The sequence below is a fragment of the Dama dama genome, chromosome X, assembly GCF_033118175.1.
Source record: "Dama dama isolate Ldn47 chromosome X, ASM3311817v1, whole genome shotgun sequence".
NCBI lineage: Eukaryota > Metazoa > Chordata > Mammalia > Artiodactyla > Cervidae > Dama > Dama dama.
This window is the reverse complement of record NC_083714.1, coordinates 85,444,921-85,462,368: the sequence shown is the minus strand read 5'-3', so window position 1 is coordinate 85,462,368 and position 17,448 is coordinate 85,444,921. Positions and strand designations below refer to the sequence as shown.

Below are 17,448 nucleotides of genomic sequence, written 5' to 3'. Positions count from 1 at the left end.
AGTTGGCGAGCAGGACGCTGAGCGCCAGGCCCTGAGAGAGGTGCCAGGCAGGAGCGTGGTGCATAGGGCAGGCCGGGCACCAGACCCCCAAGCCTTCTCAGTGCTGCCTGTTGCCCTGGGTGCCTCCAGTCCCCGCCCCAACTACCGCTCTTCCTGATAGAATCTAAGGAGGGCACAGGACAGAGCGAGGAAACACCTGTTTCCAACAAGAAAAGAGGTGGAGGGAAACCCCCACCAGACTTCCAGTGGCCTCTCATCAAGCTTGTTCTCGAGAGCCTTGTAAAAGCGCGCCCAGAAAGCCAGAGGAGATCATTTTTCAAAAAGATCTCTTTCTATTTCTTACTGCCCCCCCTCCTTTTCCTAAGCTGTAACGTCCCTTTTTAAAAAATGCCTTCTTTCCTCTGTGGGGCTTCCCGCTCCTCCCAGACCCCTTAAGGCCCCCCGCCTGGGTGGCTGCAGGAACCGCGAACACCCCCCCAGATCTCACGTTTTGCAGCTGCATGAGTTTCCAGATTCTTCACTTCCTCAGCCCCCTGCCGACATACAGGTGGGGAGTGGGCCTGGGGGTCAACAGAACAAAGAAACCAGGGACCCAGGCCAGGTGCCCCTCTGCAGCCTCCGACCAGTCGGGGAACAAGAGGGGACTCACGAACGAGTGAACCATCCCCCCCGCCAGGTCTCACACCACTTTCGAAAGGCAAGCAGCCGGAGGCCGCGCGGGAGGTGGGTGCTGCCCCCGCGCAACAGACAGACTTCCACGCAACAGGCCCGAGTGGCAGTGGACGCCAACAGCCTCCACGCACTGGGCTCCAGTTATTTCATCAGCAGTTTCAGAAAAACCTGCCAAAAGCAGTTATGCCTCACTGCAATGTGTAGCTTTTTCCTGCCATTTTTTCATAATAAAAGAGGGAGTGAAGCTCGCTCGCTCTCTCCCCCTCCACCCCCCTCTCCCAAAAAGAGCCAAAAGGATACGAGGAGGGGAAAACACACACACACACACACACACCAATCTCCGAGGGGATGCCATTGAGGTGTGGCTTGTATTTAAATATCCAATATGTCAATGTAAGGGGAGTGGGTATGTATATAAAGTGCCGTTTGCATCTGATAGCTCGACGAAGCCAGCTATGAGAGGCCTGGGGAGATGGATGTGGAGGGGAAGCGGCACTTTGACTGAGCGCAAGGTCAGGAGCGCGCTGCCCCACGCTCCCCGCCGCTGAGAAGTTCCTTGGACGCGAACAGACGTCGACTGCAGCTCCGCAGAGTTCGGAGCGAGCGAGCGAGCGAGCGCCGCCGAGTCGCCCGCGCCCGCGGCGGGGAGAGGCAGTTCGCGCCCCGCGGTCAGGCTCGGCCCCGCGCGCCCCGCCATGGCGGAGGTGGGGGGGGTCTTCGCCTCCTTGGACTGGGATCTGCACGGCTTCTCCTCGTCTCTGGGGAACGTGCCTCTAGCTGATTCCCCGGGTTTCCTGAACGAGCGTCTGGGCCAGATTGAGGGGAAACTGCAGCGCGGCTCGCCCACCGACTTCGCCCACCTGAAGGGGATCCTGCGACGCCGCCAGCTGTACTGCCGCACTGGCTTCCACTTGGAGATCTTCCCCAACGGCACGGTGCATGGCACCCGCCACGACCACAGCCGCTTCGGTGAGGACGCGGGGGGGAGGGACAGGAGGCGAGCGGACGGCGCGCTGGGGAGCCGACGGCTCGAGGCTGCGGCTTGGGGCCGGCGGACCAGCCGTTTCCGCCCCGCCCGGCGCTGTCTGGGCTCGTCGAGGCGGGAGGCCGCTGAAGACGCGGGCAGGCGGGAAGTGAGGGTGCGGACTTGAGCCGGGCTGTGGCGTCGGGGCGCCTGGCACCCTCGGATGCTCTCGGGAGGAGGCGGGGGCACCTTGAGATGCGGCCTCTCCTTTCTCCACCCCACCCTACCTCCTCCGGGAGCTAGAGGGATTGTTCTAGGACCTGGACGCTGCGCTTCCCCTTTCAAGGAAAGCAGGTGGAGCTGGGTGGCCGGGTGGGGGGCGGGTAGGAGCATCCACCGAGGAGATCGGGGAACGTGGCTACAGCGAGAGGCTGAGCCTCGACGGCAGCAAGGTTGTCGCGGCAGATTACCTGTAGCAGGAGCCTTCGTCGGCCGTTGGACCCTGTGTGCGGACAGCCCGCGCCCAAGTGGCTTTTGGCCTATGGGGACGCGACAGCCTTGGCACCTGCCTGCCTCTGTGTTGCTCTGCCTGGGTTAGGGGCCAACCCAGACAGCACGGCGGGAGCTGGGTATTAGAGAAATTAGGAAAGCCTCCCAGTGGCCACTGTGTAAGGGCACAAGCCCTGGGGTACATTTTGCCTGGGAGCTACCTCTGGACTCCTTGCCTCAGTGAGGAAACCATCCTGGGCCCACTCCCAGCCCCCCAAACAGGTGTCTCCTGGGCCCAGGGCAGAAAATACCCCACCTCTATCAAGGATTTTCTCTGCCTGTTCAAAGGGCACAGCTGCCTGTCTCACATGCAGAACACAATTAATATAAACCTTGATCTGGGACAGAGATCATTGTGTTACCAAGCAAATGTGTTCACTCCTCAATAATTTGGCCGTTTTTATTTTTAATTTCCTGTCCTCTACTAAACTATTCAGGTGCTGTGACAGCTACCCTTCCTTGGGTCCCATTATCCCCCAATGTCCTTATTTCCTCCCCAAGGACCCTATAGGCCAAAGATACCTTCTGTTCTTAAGCCAGTGAGAAGTTTTGCCTACTGGCAGGTCTGACACCCTTCCCTCCCCCCCTCCCCAATCCTCCTCCACTCCCCCCAAACCGCCTCATCTTCCTATTCCCCATGTCTTGCTAGAGCTGCCTCCAAGAGCACCACGGTAAGAAGTCGGGGGTGGATGCGGGGGTGGGGGGACAGAGGCCTGTAGCTGGGCAAGGCTAAGTCTAGCAGACAACTTGGGCCAGGGCTGGTCTTCCTTGCGGAGCAAGCAGAAACCCTTATGAGGTCTATGTCATCTTAGAAAAATGTACTTGGAGAGCTGGAGTACAGTAGGTTGTGTGTGGGGTGGGAGTAATGGAGGGGTGCAGGTGTCTGTATAAACTTGCAGCAGGTCCTCAAAAGGGTGATAAGGTGGGGTGGGGTGAGGGGAGAGGGAGGGTTAACTTGGCTTCTTTCCCTTCCATTGCCAGTGACTTTGTAGTCCCATTTTGTTCCTCTTCAGAAGGAATGGGACTCCCACCCTGGCCTCAGAGCCCCCCAAATCTCCCAGAAATGGCCTAAAGATATTGGGGTAGCTCATTCCTGAGCTATAGAAGAAAAATCCTGAAATGATGGAGAAATGTGAGGGGGGGGGAGCACAGAGGTGGAGAAACTATGACTTTGACTCCCAGCAGCTACAAGTGTTTGTCTGACTCTGTGCCTAAGCTGAGCCCAATAACCTACAAGGTCAACGTAAATCAGTAATAGGCTCTTGGGATAAGTGGTCTTTAATTACCTCCCTAAGGACACATCTTGATTTCTTTTCTCTCTCAAATTGCTAAGGGTGTTAAGTTTAAGGAGAAACCAAAGGAAATAAAACTGGCAGGAGGAAGGGGTGTTTTCACTGCTGTTTAACTGACTGCTTCATTTTTGGATTTTGCCTAAAACACACTCACTCACTCACTTACTCACAGAGACCACCTCTGCATCACCTTTTCCCTTCCCTCCTTCCCTGGCTTCCTGGCAGATCCGTGTATTTCCTGTAAAGGAAATGATAAGTGGTCAAAGCTGTCTCTTTGTAACATCCCTTACCAACTTTCAAGCACACATTTACTCTTCTTCAGTTTAGTTTTTGGCAAAGAAAGAGGTGGTGTTTGAGTTTGCTGACTCTTTCCTCCCTCCACATTTGAGTTAATCAGCCAGGGTATTCAATAAATCGAAACTTTAACATTCCATAAGTGCTTTAGCAGTCAACATTCCAGCAGGGTAAAATAGGCCAGACTTAAGATATAAAATATTATAGATTTCTGCTTGGGGGGAAGAGGTAGTCTCCAAAGGCCATGTAAAGTAAATAGCTATTTGTTGTAATTGGAGAGCAGGGCCCCCAAGGATTACCCTGGAATCCATGCATTCAGAAAGAGTCAGGCTGAGCCCAAGAGCAGCCTCGACTCCAAATAATAACCTGTTGGCACAGCCTATGCTCCCCCTCTCCACCCATCCCCCATTCTGCAATCAGTAGCCAGGAGTATTTCAATCTCTGCCTGGCTGGTGGCGTTTACATGAGGTTCACAAGGATACTGACATTCCTGAGGGGCACCTGTGGGCTGGCAGAATAGAACTTGGGAGCCAGATTGGAGGAGAGGCCTCTTGCCAGGTGGGATGGAACAGGCTCATGCAGCTGCTTTGGTTTTTGAGCTATCTGGTTCTTATTTGGCCAGGTACCAGAACAGCACTGCCTTGGCCCTGAAGGGCTGAAAGGATGGCTGAGGGCATTCAGGCGAGTTATGGAACTAGATTAAATGACATATTAGCCAGTCATCTAGCTGAGTTCTAAAGCAGTGGGACCCAGAACAGATTCATTTTGAATGAAGCCATGAGAGAGAAGGTATAAGAAGAGTCTGGAAATTATCAAACACAGGCCAGAGCCTGAGGTGGGCAGGTCAAGATGAAGCAGAGTAGAGGGAGGTCCTGGGCTTTGAAGGGGGTGAAAGCACTGAAGACAAACTTTGTCTACTTAATACTTTGCTTCAACATTTTGCTGTTAACACCCCTCTCCAGCTGTAGTTGGGAAAATGTGAAACTGGCTTATTTTCTCTCTCCCTTCATGCTGGCTGGAATTCAAGAGAAGGTTTAGGAATATCTGTTCCATCATCATGTGCCACTGGGTTCCCACAGTTTGAATCCAGCTAATAGGAAAGTTGGCAAAGGGAAATGATGCCCAAAGACAGCTGGGCAGGGATGATTCCAACTGTTAGAGACCCCTGGTTACTGGACACAACCCAAGTGACTTCCTGTATGATCTGTCCTTTGGCACCAGGGTTAACAGAGTTGGAGAAAAACCGTGGTGACTCAAAGGCCACACCTCTTGGGTTTCATGATTTGTTCTCACACCAGGTCTTGGATGGTGAGATCACAAGCTGCCCTCTGCTACTTAATGAGCTCAGGGTGGTCAGAGACATGAGATACTTAGAGAATGAGGGAACCAAGACTCAAAGCTCAGAAGTAAACTGCCTAAGCAAAGCAAAGAACTGAAGGCTCCAGCAGGTTGGTATCCCTCAATGTTTATCACCCAGAACTGAATCATGACCTGACTTCTTATTTCCTGGCCATACTGGCCACTCTCCTTTGAACACCCTTCTGGTTTTCTGTGGCCCTCTTTAAACACAGTAGAATTCAAAACTGCATTCTTACTGTGATCTGAGGCAGAGTAGAATGGGGCAACCCCTGCCCTTATGCCAGTTACTAGATCTCAATCAATACAGTCTTAAATCATATTAATTTTTATTTCCTTTTTTCTATTTGTTTATTGGCTTTTTAGTAATTTTTAATTTTTACATTACTAACTTCACATTAGCTTTTTAAAATCTCATGACTCAGCCATACTGAGCTTACCTTGTTCAATCAGATTCCATAAGCTGTTGTTGTGTATGTTTTGCTAAGCCACATCTCCCCATCCCAAGATATATTTAATAAAAATGCACAGGAACACAAGAGTAGTCCAACAGTCCAATGTTTTCAAGAAAATATACATAGCTTCCTGGAGTGGGGAGGAGTATGGAAATAAAAAGAAAGAAATAGATAAATTCATGATTAATACTTGAGGCTCACCCTCCCTCAACACAACTCCAAACACAAAACATCTTGGTTAACTGGTTTCTGGACCAAAGTGCAGGACTTTACATTTATTCTAATCAAAGCTTATTTTGTTGGAGTCAGCCCATTTTTCCATTCTCTTAAAATCTCTGGATTTTTATTGTTACCCTCTCAGCTGTATGTCTTCTGGAACTAGGGTAAACAGTCCCCATGTCCTCTTATAAGTCATTTATTAAAATGTTAAACAGGGCAGAACCAAAATCAGAACCCTGTTCAGTGTAACTAAAAGTCTTGGCCCACTAAATCAGTATCTGCTTAACCCCTACTTGGCACCAGGTAATTTTCCCCTCCCCTCCTACCATCTTGTGTCAATCTCCTTTTCCAAAACTCTTTTGTGTGTATGTGCTATGAGAGTTAGTAACCACCAGACTGAGAATAAAACTTGGAGGATGTCAATGCTAGAGGCCAGAGGCTATGCTTTGAGTGTTCTGTACAGTGGGAGCAGAAGAGAGTTACATTCTTTGAAAAGGTCTGTGTGTGCCCTAAAAGCTTCCATACCTGAATACCCACCCACTGGCCCGAATCACTGGGGCTTTTCAGAAGACTTCCCACTGGACTCTTGAACCTGATTTCAAAATTGACCACTTAATTTTTTTTAAAGAGATCTTTAAGGAATCAGTCCTACTCCCTGTGTAGATTTCATAGAATATTACTACCCTTAAGAATTACATTTTTGGATAAGAAAGACAGCCAGATATGAGCTCATTTCATACCTTTGGATGCCTCTGGAGTCAGTTGTATCAAGTTTTAATCTATATGTTGAAAAACATGATTAATTAGAGAATATAAAAAAGAAATCTAGTTGACCATTGCATCTGTATCCATATAATAGATGGGTTATGTTAGAACAAAATTGTGAAGTCGTCAGTACCCCCAGGATTTCAGTTCTGGTTCCTTTTTCCCTCTTAGTACTCAATGTCTTTTTTCCCCCCTGCTACTGCTGGGTAAATGAAAACGTTTTCAAATCCTCACCTCTAACTTTGTCAACTAGAGGAACATTTCTAAATATCTTCCTCTTCCCCTTAAAGTTGCAACATCTCAAATCAGTATCAAGTCTAATACTACCTGCCAACTCTTTGCCATAGATAGATTTAAAATCCACAAGAGAGAAGGGGAAAATGACAGGCTTGTCGGCCTGCAGCTGCACTGGCCAAAAGTACTTTTGAGGAGAAAGCTCTCACCAGGCCAAGTTTTGCTTCCTGCCATAGGACAGAGGAACAAACTTAGTGAGTGGCCTGTGTGGCCTTTGTTAGAGTCAGCTACAGGCAGTTGACAGCCTCATGTGGCTTTAGGGACATGGGAGCTAAGAGGGTACAAAACAAGTTCAGCCTAGAGGACAGCAAGGTAATGCTGTGAGCTCTGGGGAATCAGAAAGTGACTTTGGGAAGATACAGAAAGTTGGCCACATTGTTTCATTTCAAAAGCTGCCCTCCTATTTCTTGAAATGGTGGCGTTTAACAGTACCTTGAAATTATGAAGCTTTTGTAGCCAAAGTCTTCTCACAGTCTCTTCCTTATTATATGCCTAAGAGTGTTGAGTAGAGGCAGAGATTGTCCCCCATTTTACATATGGACTGACTGAGGCCCAGAGAGACTCAGTTTCTTCTCTGAGGTTCCGTCCTTGCTGCAAAAGATGGTTTCATCAGGTAATTCACCAAAGGCACATGGTGCTGGCCTTCAGTTGGGGATAAAGGACCAGCTCATGTCACCCGGACAGCTTTCTGTTAGCTTAATATCAGTGATGGAAATGGCATTCACTGTTTTGCTCTAGGAATTCTGGAGTTTATCAGCCTGGCTGTAGGGCTGATCAGCATCCGGGGAGTGGACTCTGGCCTGTATTTAGGAATGAACGAGCGAGGAGAACTCTATGGGTCGGTAAGTTGTTTGTTTGTTTGTTTTCTCTCAGAAGCTATTACCACCAGTGTTTGGATAATGTAAGGCAAAACATTTATCTAGCACTTGAAAGCACTTTTGTCAACTTTAAAGGATTAGTGTCTTCTAGTCAATTCTTGACTGCCCAGAAACTTGCTACATAACACTCTCACTCATTCAGTCCCCATGAAAACAGAAGCTTTTCTGTGGTATATTTGCTTCTGCCTTCTCCATTAGAGTGTCAGCTCATCTGATAATAATAGGAAGCTGTACTGGTTTGTCAGTAGATGGTAAGGGTTTGAGGCATTAACCCTCCCAAGGAGTATATCTGATTTGTGATGGGTACCCAGAGGAGTAGCCAACTAACTGGCACAAAAATAGGCAGTGAGAGCTGGCCTTGAGATTGAGGATTCTGAAATAAAGAACAAAGTCTTTGATGTCCAAATTGCTTCAGCTGAATCCCAAAGGCCAAACGAAGCAAACAAACAAATGAAGAGTGAGGATTCCAGGGTCTGGTGACAGCCCTAAGTCCCCAGCTAGGACTGGATTGGCTGCAGCACATGTTCTCTATTCTGGAAGCCAGCCCAGAGATGGGGAATGGTGAGTGACTTTGCTGATCTTAACCCTTCTGGGGGATCCCAACTCCTGGCTTTGGCTTTTGAGTCACAGAGCATACTTTTTGGCTGCCTGCATCCCATGAAATCAGAGCACATTCTTCTCTGACACCTAAGAGATAGGCCTGTCCCCAGCACTCAGTATCGGCAACCCCAGCAAGTAGTATTGTGGCTGAATCAAGTGTGAGAAGGGATAGAGGCAAGAGACCCAGAAGCTGCCAGCTTGAAGTAGCCAGATTGGAGGAACTTCTCAAGGAGATTTTTTTCCTGAGCTTTCCAACTGACAGGCCCTGAGACCCTTCATTAGGAGAGATCACAGCTCGCCTCCCATGGAGCTTTATATAGATCTGAGGCCTTTGCCTGTCAGTTGATGTGGTTGACGGCAATCTCAATGGATTTGAACATCTTTAGCCCTAAATAGGGAGAAAGCTCAGAGGTGTCAGTTGGCATTGGGAGGCAGAAATTCTCAGGCTCAGAGTGCCAGGTGAGCCCATCTCTTCCAGTCTCTTGCTTTCAGAATCTCACCTGAAAAATTTTTGCGTGGCTCATGAAAGAGGGTGAAAGCAATACAAACAAGACTGTTTCATAGTATTTGGAAAGAAGATGTCTCAGTAATACCGGGAGATAGGCCTGAAATTTTCTAATATAAATGTGCTATTTATTATTTTAGTTTCTCCACCAGCAAGCTGGGATGGGAGAAATAGTCATATAATGGGCTCTGCTTTATTTTCTCACCCTCACAGAAGAAACTCACACGTGAATGTGTTTTCCGGGAACAGTTTGAAGAAAACTGGTACAACACCTATGCCTCCACCTTGTACAAACACTCGGACTCGGAGAGACAGTATTATGTGGCCCTGAATAAAGACGGCTCACCCCGGGAGGGATACAGGACTAAACGACACCAGAAATTCACCCACTTTTTACCCAGGCCAGTAGATCCTTCTAAGTTGCCCACCATGTCCAGAGACCTCTTCCGCTATAGGTAACGGACCCCTAGTGTGACCTCTGTGACCCATGTACTCTGCGGCCGCAGTTGTCCCTGGAAGCACTATACTCATAGCTTTTCAATCCTCTTTCCTATCAATTTAGATAACAAAGAAGCACTTACTGTTCAACTCGACCCAGCTGTTCCCTCATTGTTCAAAAGTATATATCAAGGTTGGGTTATTTTGGGGAGGGGTGTGGGGGGATGGGGAGGTCTAGAGGGAATCTTGTATATACTTTTTTCTTTACTCATGTTCTTTCCCCTGAGGTGGCACAAGAAAGAATGGGGCCCCCTACCAAGGGCCAGAGGTGTCTTGCCCCACAATCTACCCAAATACCTTAAAGTGGGTAAATGAAAAACCAAGGAATCTGCCATAGATGCTACCTACAGAGCTCTGGAGAAGTCTCATTAAGAAAATCCTTGGGGCTCCAGCCCTACTGCAAGCCATTCCTGTATTGGCTCTGCAGATTTATCATCTGTCCTGACATGCAGTTTTCCTGACGCTGAAAGTGGGAGATGGGGTAGGTTGTAAGAAAATGATATTAAAATGTAAGCATGGATACTGTGCATAAAGACAAACTATTTATGAAATGTATATGCTATTTATTTTATATATTTATTTATTTCAAAATAATTTTATTTTTAATGAGAGATGCTATGACTGGATTTTCATCAGAAAGAATAAGGTCCTACTGAAACAGGATAAATGAGTTATCAAAGGCTTTTATTGGCAATAAAATTGTCTTTATATTGTAACCACTGTCTAACTCTATTGATTTGTACACTTAGTAAGATTAGAAGGTTTGTTGGCTTCTTTTGCTACTCATTAGAATCTCTTGATGTTGGCATCACACTGCCTAGCCTAGGTGACTCACTATCTACAATACTAGCATTATCTAGGAGAAGTTCTTTCTGGTTCTGTGACTTTACACTTAGTGGTGAATCAAAGCTTCAGAAAGGCCTGGACCATCAGCTCTTATGGAAGCTCCCATTTGTGCTTAGGACTAAGCATAGAGAAACCCTCCTTTGGAATTTGGTTAGGGCCCAAAGCCCAAAAGTCAGCAACCCTAATTGGTGGCTTCTTACTTAAATATGAAGATGAGGTAATTTGAAATAAACAGCAATCAATAGGGAGAATGATCTTTTGAACCAGTCAACCTTCCCTTTCAGAGGTGTTCTCCCACTCTCTCTCTAAACCCCTACCCCTATCCTCCTCCAGTGTTTCTCCTAGAGAGTTCTGGGAATCTGTTAACACATTTTCCTAAAGCAACAGTTCTTAGAGTATATGGTCTTTTCACCAGCAGCATCATCTGGGTCCTTGTGAGAAATGGAAATTATCAGGTCCTACCCTAGACCTCAGAGAAGGCAATGGCAACCCACTCCAGTACTCTTGCCTGGAAAATCCCATGGATGGAGGAGCCTGGTAGGCTGCAGTCCATGGGGTCCCGAAGAGTCGGACACGACTGAGCGACTTCACTTTCACTTTTCACTTTCATGCACTGGAGAAGGAAATGGCAACCTACTCCAGTGTTCTTGCCTGGAGAATCCCAGGGATGGCGGAGCCTGGTGGGCTGCCGTCTATGGGGTCGCACAGAGTCAGACACGACTGAAGCGACTTAGCAGCAGCAGCAGCAGCAACCCCAGACCTGCCAAGTCAGAATCTCTGGGGGTGAGGCCCAGCCATCTGCATGTTAACAGCCTTCCAGAGGATTCCTGTGCACAACAAAGTTTGAAACCTAGTACTCTAAAAGAATAATTTTCAGAAAGAATTCTTTTTGTATCTGAATGACTTATACATGAAGTTTTAGGATAACTTCAGTCCATAAAAGAAGAGTAGCTGTAGTTGAAGTGGGGAAGGTATTCCTGGAGCTCTCTCTTCTCCAGAACAGCCTCTTAGATATCTTGCTTTAAAATCCCTGACCCCTTTACTGATAATTACTGAGGTGGGAGTATAGGGCTATTGGCATTTTCAAAGTAAATGCTGTCTGGACACAAGAACCAAAGGAATAAAAGTCTCATTGGCACCCTGGCACCATGAAGTACTGGTGGTAGAAGGTTTGGGGTTAGGATAGTTTCTCCTGATGCTCCTCAGTGACATCCACTATTTTCCCAACTGATTGGTGAAACAAATAGTTTAGATAGCAGCTCACTTAAAGTCAAAACCATAAACTCCATGGAAGTTCATTCAAATCTAAGTACCCAAAAGAGAATACATACATGAAAGAGCAAATAAGGCTGTATGATAGAAAGTGCTAAGTTGCACCATGTATGTGATTACAGACTAGAGTGCTTGCCAATGGAACCACCAAGGCAGAGATCTCACAGGGCTGGGGTGAGTAGGGGAAGTTTCCTAAAAGGGGTAATGCCCCGCTTTGAAGAACCAACAGGAGGGTTTGGAGAGCCAAGAGGCTGATGGCAATGTCTGTGTTGGGCTACCGGGAAGAAACACCACCTCTAGAGGTCTCTGGGAGGAGGGTAAAAATCAGCTGTGTGACATTTTTTATCATATTTTTAATGTGCATCACACCTTTATTTTAAAGCCAAAATTTTACCTATATTCTCTATGGTCAGCTACCTAGATACATAGCCCCAACTTCTGAGGGCTTGTGAGATAAGTGAGATCTGTTTTAACCAATAGGAAGCAGACACTTCCCTGTGAGTAGAGCGAGTATTATTCTAGCAAGGCACTTGACATGGGCCTGGCAAGGCCGCAAGCACCATACTACAGGGTGGGATTTACAAGGAAAATGCCAATGTAATGAAAAGGAAAATATTCCAAATCCTAGGGTCAGGACTTACCTTTTTCCTCTGGGTGGAAGTAGAGGGCAAAAGAACAGAAGGATCCCAAGATGCAAAAGGAGGTCATATGGGAGGCATTCTTGGAACTTTAGGAATAACAATGAATAGGGCACGTTGCTAGAAAATGTCAACAGGCATCTGTTCTCCTGGTCAGAAAGAGGGAAAAGATAAATTCTGGAAATGAAAATATAAGATGGATGACCTAGTACCACTAGATCAATCAGCAGCTAATGACACCATATCCCCTAAGTGTTAAAGTAATGGATTTTGTGCCAACCTAGAGGGGATTGTAGAGTCATAAGCTCTGGACCTCTGGTTTTGGATGAAAACATGCACGGAGACAATTTCTTTTTATCCCCTCCCAGTGTTTAGGGTGTTCCTGGAACAAAACAAACATGTAGGAAATGTTTGTTGAATAAACAAATGGTTGGTTGAAAGAATGAATGAGTAAATGAGTGAATGGACAAAGACATAGAAACTTTTAGCAAAGAGGTATATGATGCAAATGCCAGGCTAGAGAGAGCAAATGCATTATATAACAATCATCTGAACTATTAAGTTTCCAGTACACTTAAATATGCACAGTGACAAACTAGACTCTATCTTAGGAAAGATAGTGAATTCCCTGTCATTGGAAGTGCTTAAGCTGAGGCTAGACAAACTTTTGACAAGGATATTTTATCATTTGCACGGAACAAGGTGAATGTTAGATACAAGTGACAGAATGTGGTGGCATTATTTATGAACTACATACTCCATGGGACCCCCAGATTTCTCATGAGCACCTGTAATGTTTCAAGAAAGAGTGTTATAAGACCTAGGAATGCTACAACTTCTATACACAACTGCTATTCCAGACCAAGAGAAAGACTGTACACCAGAGGTTCCAAACTTGGAGTTCACAAGGTCCTTAAAGGTCCACAGAAGGCCCTTTGGGCCTGAACTCCCAGAATAGTATGCAAATTTTTATGTGTACATACATTTAATCTTCCATTAGTTCTCAAAGTTTCCTCGCAAATGTTAGGAACCACTACACTTAAGTTTGGTGACAGAGAGGTGGGAGTGAGGGGAGAGAGGAGCTGGGCGGGCTTCACTGCCCAGTGGCTCTGAACAAAGTTCAACCCAGGACGAGCCCCGACAACATTTCTGATGGCAACAAGACTCTTTCCCCTCCCTGTGCAGCCCTCTTTTCACCTCGACTGCTACAGCCAAATGTTGTTCATGGTTAAGAAACAATGAGAGACTGAACCCACCAGGTCCAGACACAAGGAGCTTATCAGAGCCATCAGAGGAAACTCCCTCCTCAAAGGAATTTAATCAAAGGCTTAAAATAATAAAATAACCCAAGCTTATATTACCTTCAGGTCACTGTGGTGCTCTGCCACTGCATCCCTGGCTACATAGAAATCCAATTCAGGTTCCAGGCTCTACTGGGACCGCAAGTGACACAGGCTTTGTCCAAGTTGCCTAGAGCACAGGCTTCACCTTCCTCCTCCTGACTCTTCAGCTGATCTTTGGGGACTGCTGCTTTCCTTCTCTCTGGAGTAGCTGGAGCTACACTGCCTTTCCCCAGCACTTCGTGAACAGGGAGCTGTTGAGGAGGAATGTGAAAGGTTAGGGAAAAAGGGACCAGTGAGGAAAGACACTGTGTTTTGGAAACACACATTCATGGTCAGTCATCTAAGCAACTTCCTTGTTTAGCAGGAGGAACAGAACATAATTTAGATTGTCATTCCTAGAACTCCTTCTGTTCTCAAAACAGAAAATGGAAGACTTTTCTAATAGGCCTCTACACAAGGGCTCTGGTGTTAATTGCAGAGCCAACTCTCTCCTTGACCTTCATAGTCTCTTTCCACTCTTCCAACCCAGCACAAGCTGTTGCCCCTCTACATCTCTTTCCAATTCCCAGATGAAGTATGGGGTCAACTCTGTTCCTTATCATTGGCAATGTAGCAAAAGACACACAATAACTTGTTCTGCAGGTCCTGAAGTCAGACCAACCTTGTTTTATATCCAGATTCCCTTACTTCCTCTTTGACCCTGAATAAATTCATTAATTCAACTGGTATTTATTAAGAACTTTTACATCTTCAGAAACATTACAGTAAAGAAGACAGATGTAGTTACTCTCCTCCTCACATGGTCTAGTCGATAAGATAAATGTAAACAAGTTAAACCTACAAATTGTAATAAGTTCTGTAAAGAAGGAATACAAGGTGCTATGAGAGTATATACCAAGGCAGACAACCTATTAACGAGGTTAGGGGAAGGCTTCCTGAAAAATGATATTTAGGGTGAGCTCTGAAGGATGAGTAGGAGTTAACTTAGTTGAGGGCAGGAATAGCTTTCCAGGCAGAGAGAACAGAAATATGTAGAAGTCCAGAGTCAGGAAGGAGTCAGGCATGATCAAAAAACTACAAGAACATGATATGGCTGAATTGTAATAAGCCACAAGGTCTTCAGCTGTAAGATGAAAATAATCATAGAACCTACCTCAAGGGCAGTTGCTGTGATAAATAAGAGCATCACCAACTCAGTGGACATGAATCTGAGCAAACTCCTCGAGGTAGTGAAGGACAGGGGAGCCTGGCGTGCTGAAGTCCATGGGGTCACAAAGAGTCGGACAGGACTGAGCAACTGAACAACAACAAAGCTCAAGGGCAATTGCTGTGAAGATTAAATAAGACCATATATGGAAAGTGTAAAGTGCTTACTATGCACAATTCCTGGTGCATAGTAAGTGTTCAATAAATGGTAGCTATTGCTGTTATCTTTAGTTCATTATTTGTTATCAGTAGTATTAATTTGAAGACATATTTCTGAATGAACATATGTATCACTCCATCCCCTTTCTCTATGCATGATTCTGCTGGGATTTTACAAAGGACAAATACCATAAAAGTAAGGTGGTATATGAGATAGCCATGCTGTGCAAATGCTGGCACCCTACTAAGAACACAAAATGGGAGCACCCGCTTGGAAACTCCACCATCTAATGCACCTGGTATGAAGCAAACCAGCAGAATCTGTCAGCCCTCACCCAACTTCTATTTTAGTTATATTTTAGCAATGCATTCTGGGGTCCCAGAAGCCTCCCTTCTACAGGTTCCCATGACCATATCATGAATAAATGGTATCACCTGGGTCCCACATATCCAGAACCCTCCATCTTCATTTCTATTCCTTATAGTTGTCCACTGTGAGCCCCATCCCAGTCCTCTTTAACATGCTACATACTGAGACTCCTAGTAAACCTGTGGTGGCAGATGCATGTTTGCCCTGTCTGTTTTCAATCTCCCTGTGTCATCATACCAGTTATAAATGCTCCAACTTTCCAAAATCCATTATACCATCCTAACCACCTAACACTATATTCTATAGGTTTCTCCAGGCTCCCACCTTAAGCTATTATACTCACACCCAATAAATTCCACAACTCTCCTCCAATATAAACTCAGGGTGCAGCCTCTTCAATGTACAATCTGAACGTCATGTATATAACTAGGACAAATGTACTTGAAGAGTCCACACCCAAAGCCCCATCCAACTCAGCTTAAAGTGCCCACTTTCTCTGCTTCTGCTTCTGGATTGCCAACATTTCTAGATAAAGCTATGAAAATTGGGTCATCAAATGACTCCACTATAAATATAGTCTTATCGACCTCAAACAGACCAGCATTTCCCTACTTGATATCTTTTTATACATTTAATCTTGATTCTATCTTGCATTCACCACAGCCCATCATAAAAATCCCCAATATCTAAACACCTTTATTTTGGTTCAGTGTTAACCAAACTTCTCTGGTAAGCACCTGGTATAATTGTCTAAGAATACAGACTCTAGGCTCTATAGGATTTCCTAAATCAGAATTTCCAACTGAAAGACTTGGTTATCTATATCAATGTTTCTCAAAATTTTTGATCTGAGGAGTCCTTACAAACTTAAAAACTATGGAGGACCTCAAAGAGCTTTATTTATGTGGGTTATAGTTATTTGTATTTAACATATTAGAAATTAAAATTCATAAATGTTAATTATCTATTATTTCATTTAAATAATAACAAATCCATTAACATAAATTATATTTTTATGAAAAAATTATTCTCAAAAATTTAGTGAGTGGTAATATTTTACATTTTTCCCAACCTCTCTGATGTCTGCCTTAATAGGAGACAGCTGGATTCTTATATCTGCTTCTGCATTCAGTCTGTTAACTATTAATATATGTTATTTTGCCTGAAGTATAGGGAGTAAATCTGGCCTCTCCTAGATCTGTAATTACAAAACAAAGGACCTCACGAACCCCCAAGAATCTTTAGACTACTCTTTGAGAATCACTGATCTGTATATTTAAGTTGCCTAGTGATTCTTAACATGAAAATAGGTGGCAAACACTGCATTAGTTCATGTGAGATGTTATGAAACTTCATTTGTCTCTAGCCCTCAGCTCCAGACTGTTCCAGATAAGGTATTCTCTGGTCTGTCTCTGTAGATAAACCTCCCTCATGTTTTACTAAGACCTACCCTCTGTCCATGGGGTCTCATAAAAGAGTCAGATACGACTTAGCAACTAAACAACAATAGCAACTAAACAACACTAACAAGCAATCTAGTACTGGCTTCCTAGAAATCTTTTTTTTTTTTTAATATTGCTTAATTTGGCCTTTTTCTTTTAAAGAAAACATGTTTTTGCCATTTTAACCATTTTTAAGTGTATAATTCTGGGGCATTAATTATAGTCACTCAAGGTAATGCTCAAAATCCTTCAAGTTAGCTTCAACAGTACATGAACCAAGAATTTCCAGATGTACAAGCTGGATTTTTAGAAAAGGCAGAGAAACCAGTGATAAAATTGCCAACATCCATTGACTCATAGAAAAAGCAAGGGAATACCAGAAAAACATCTACTTCTGCTTCATTGACTAAGCTAAAGCTTTGATTGTGTGGATCACAACAAACTGTGAAAAATTCTTAAAGGGATGGGAATACCAGACCACCCTACCTGCCTCCTAAGAAACCTGTATGCAGGTCAAGAAGCAACAGTTAGAACTGGATATGAAACAATGGACTGGTTCAAAATTCGAAAAGCAGTACTTCAAGGCTGTATATTGTCACCTTGCTTATTTAACTTATATGCAGAGTACATCATGCAAAATGCTGAGCTGGATGAATTACAAGCTGGAATCAAGATGGCCAGGAGAAATATCAATAACCTCAGATATGTAGATGATACCACTCTAATGGCAGAAAGCAAAAAGGAACTAAAGAGTCTCTTGATGAGGGAGAAAGAGGAGAGTGAAAAAGCTGGCTTAAAACTCAACATTCAAAAAACAAAGATCATGGCATC

General features: G+C 45.1%; 1 protein-coding gene across 1 annotated transcript; it reads left to right on the top strand.

Annotated features, from left to right (window-relative positions):
* Positions 1–1,367: 1,367 nt before the first annotated feature.
* On the top strand, positions 1,368–9,443 carry FGF16 (fibroblast growth factor 16). The gene is made up of 3 exons (XM_061137235.1): positions 1,368–1,641; positions 7,599–7,702; positions 9,057–9,443. Exons 1-3 carry the CDS (start codon positions 1,368–1,370, stop codon positions 9,300–9,302), a joined length of 624 nt encoding a protein of 207 aa, XP_060993218.1. The 3' UTR covers positions 9,303–9,443.
* The last annotated feature ends 8,005 nt before the right edge of the window (positions 9,444–17,448 follow it).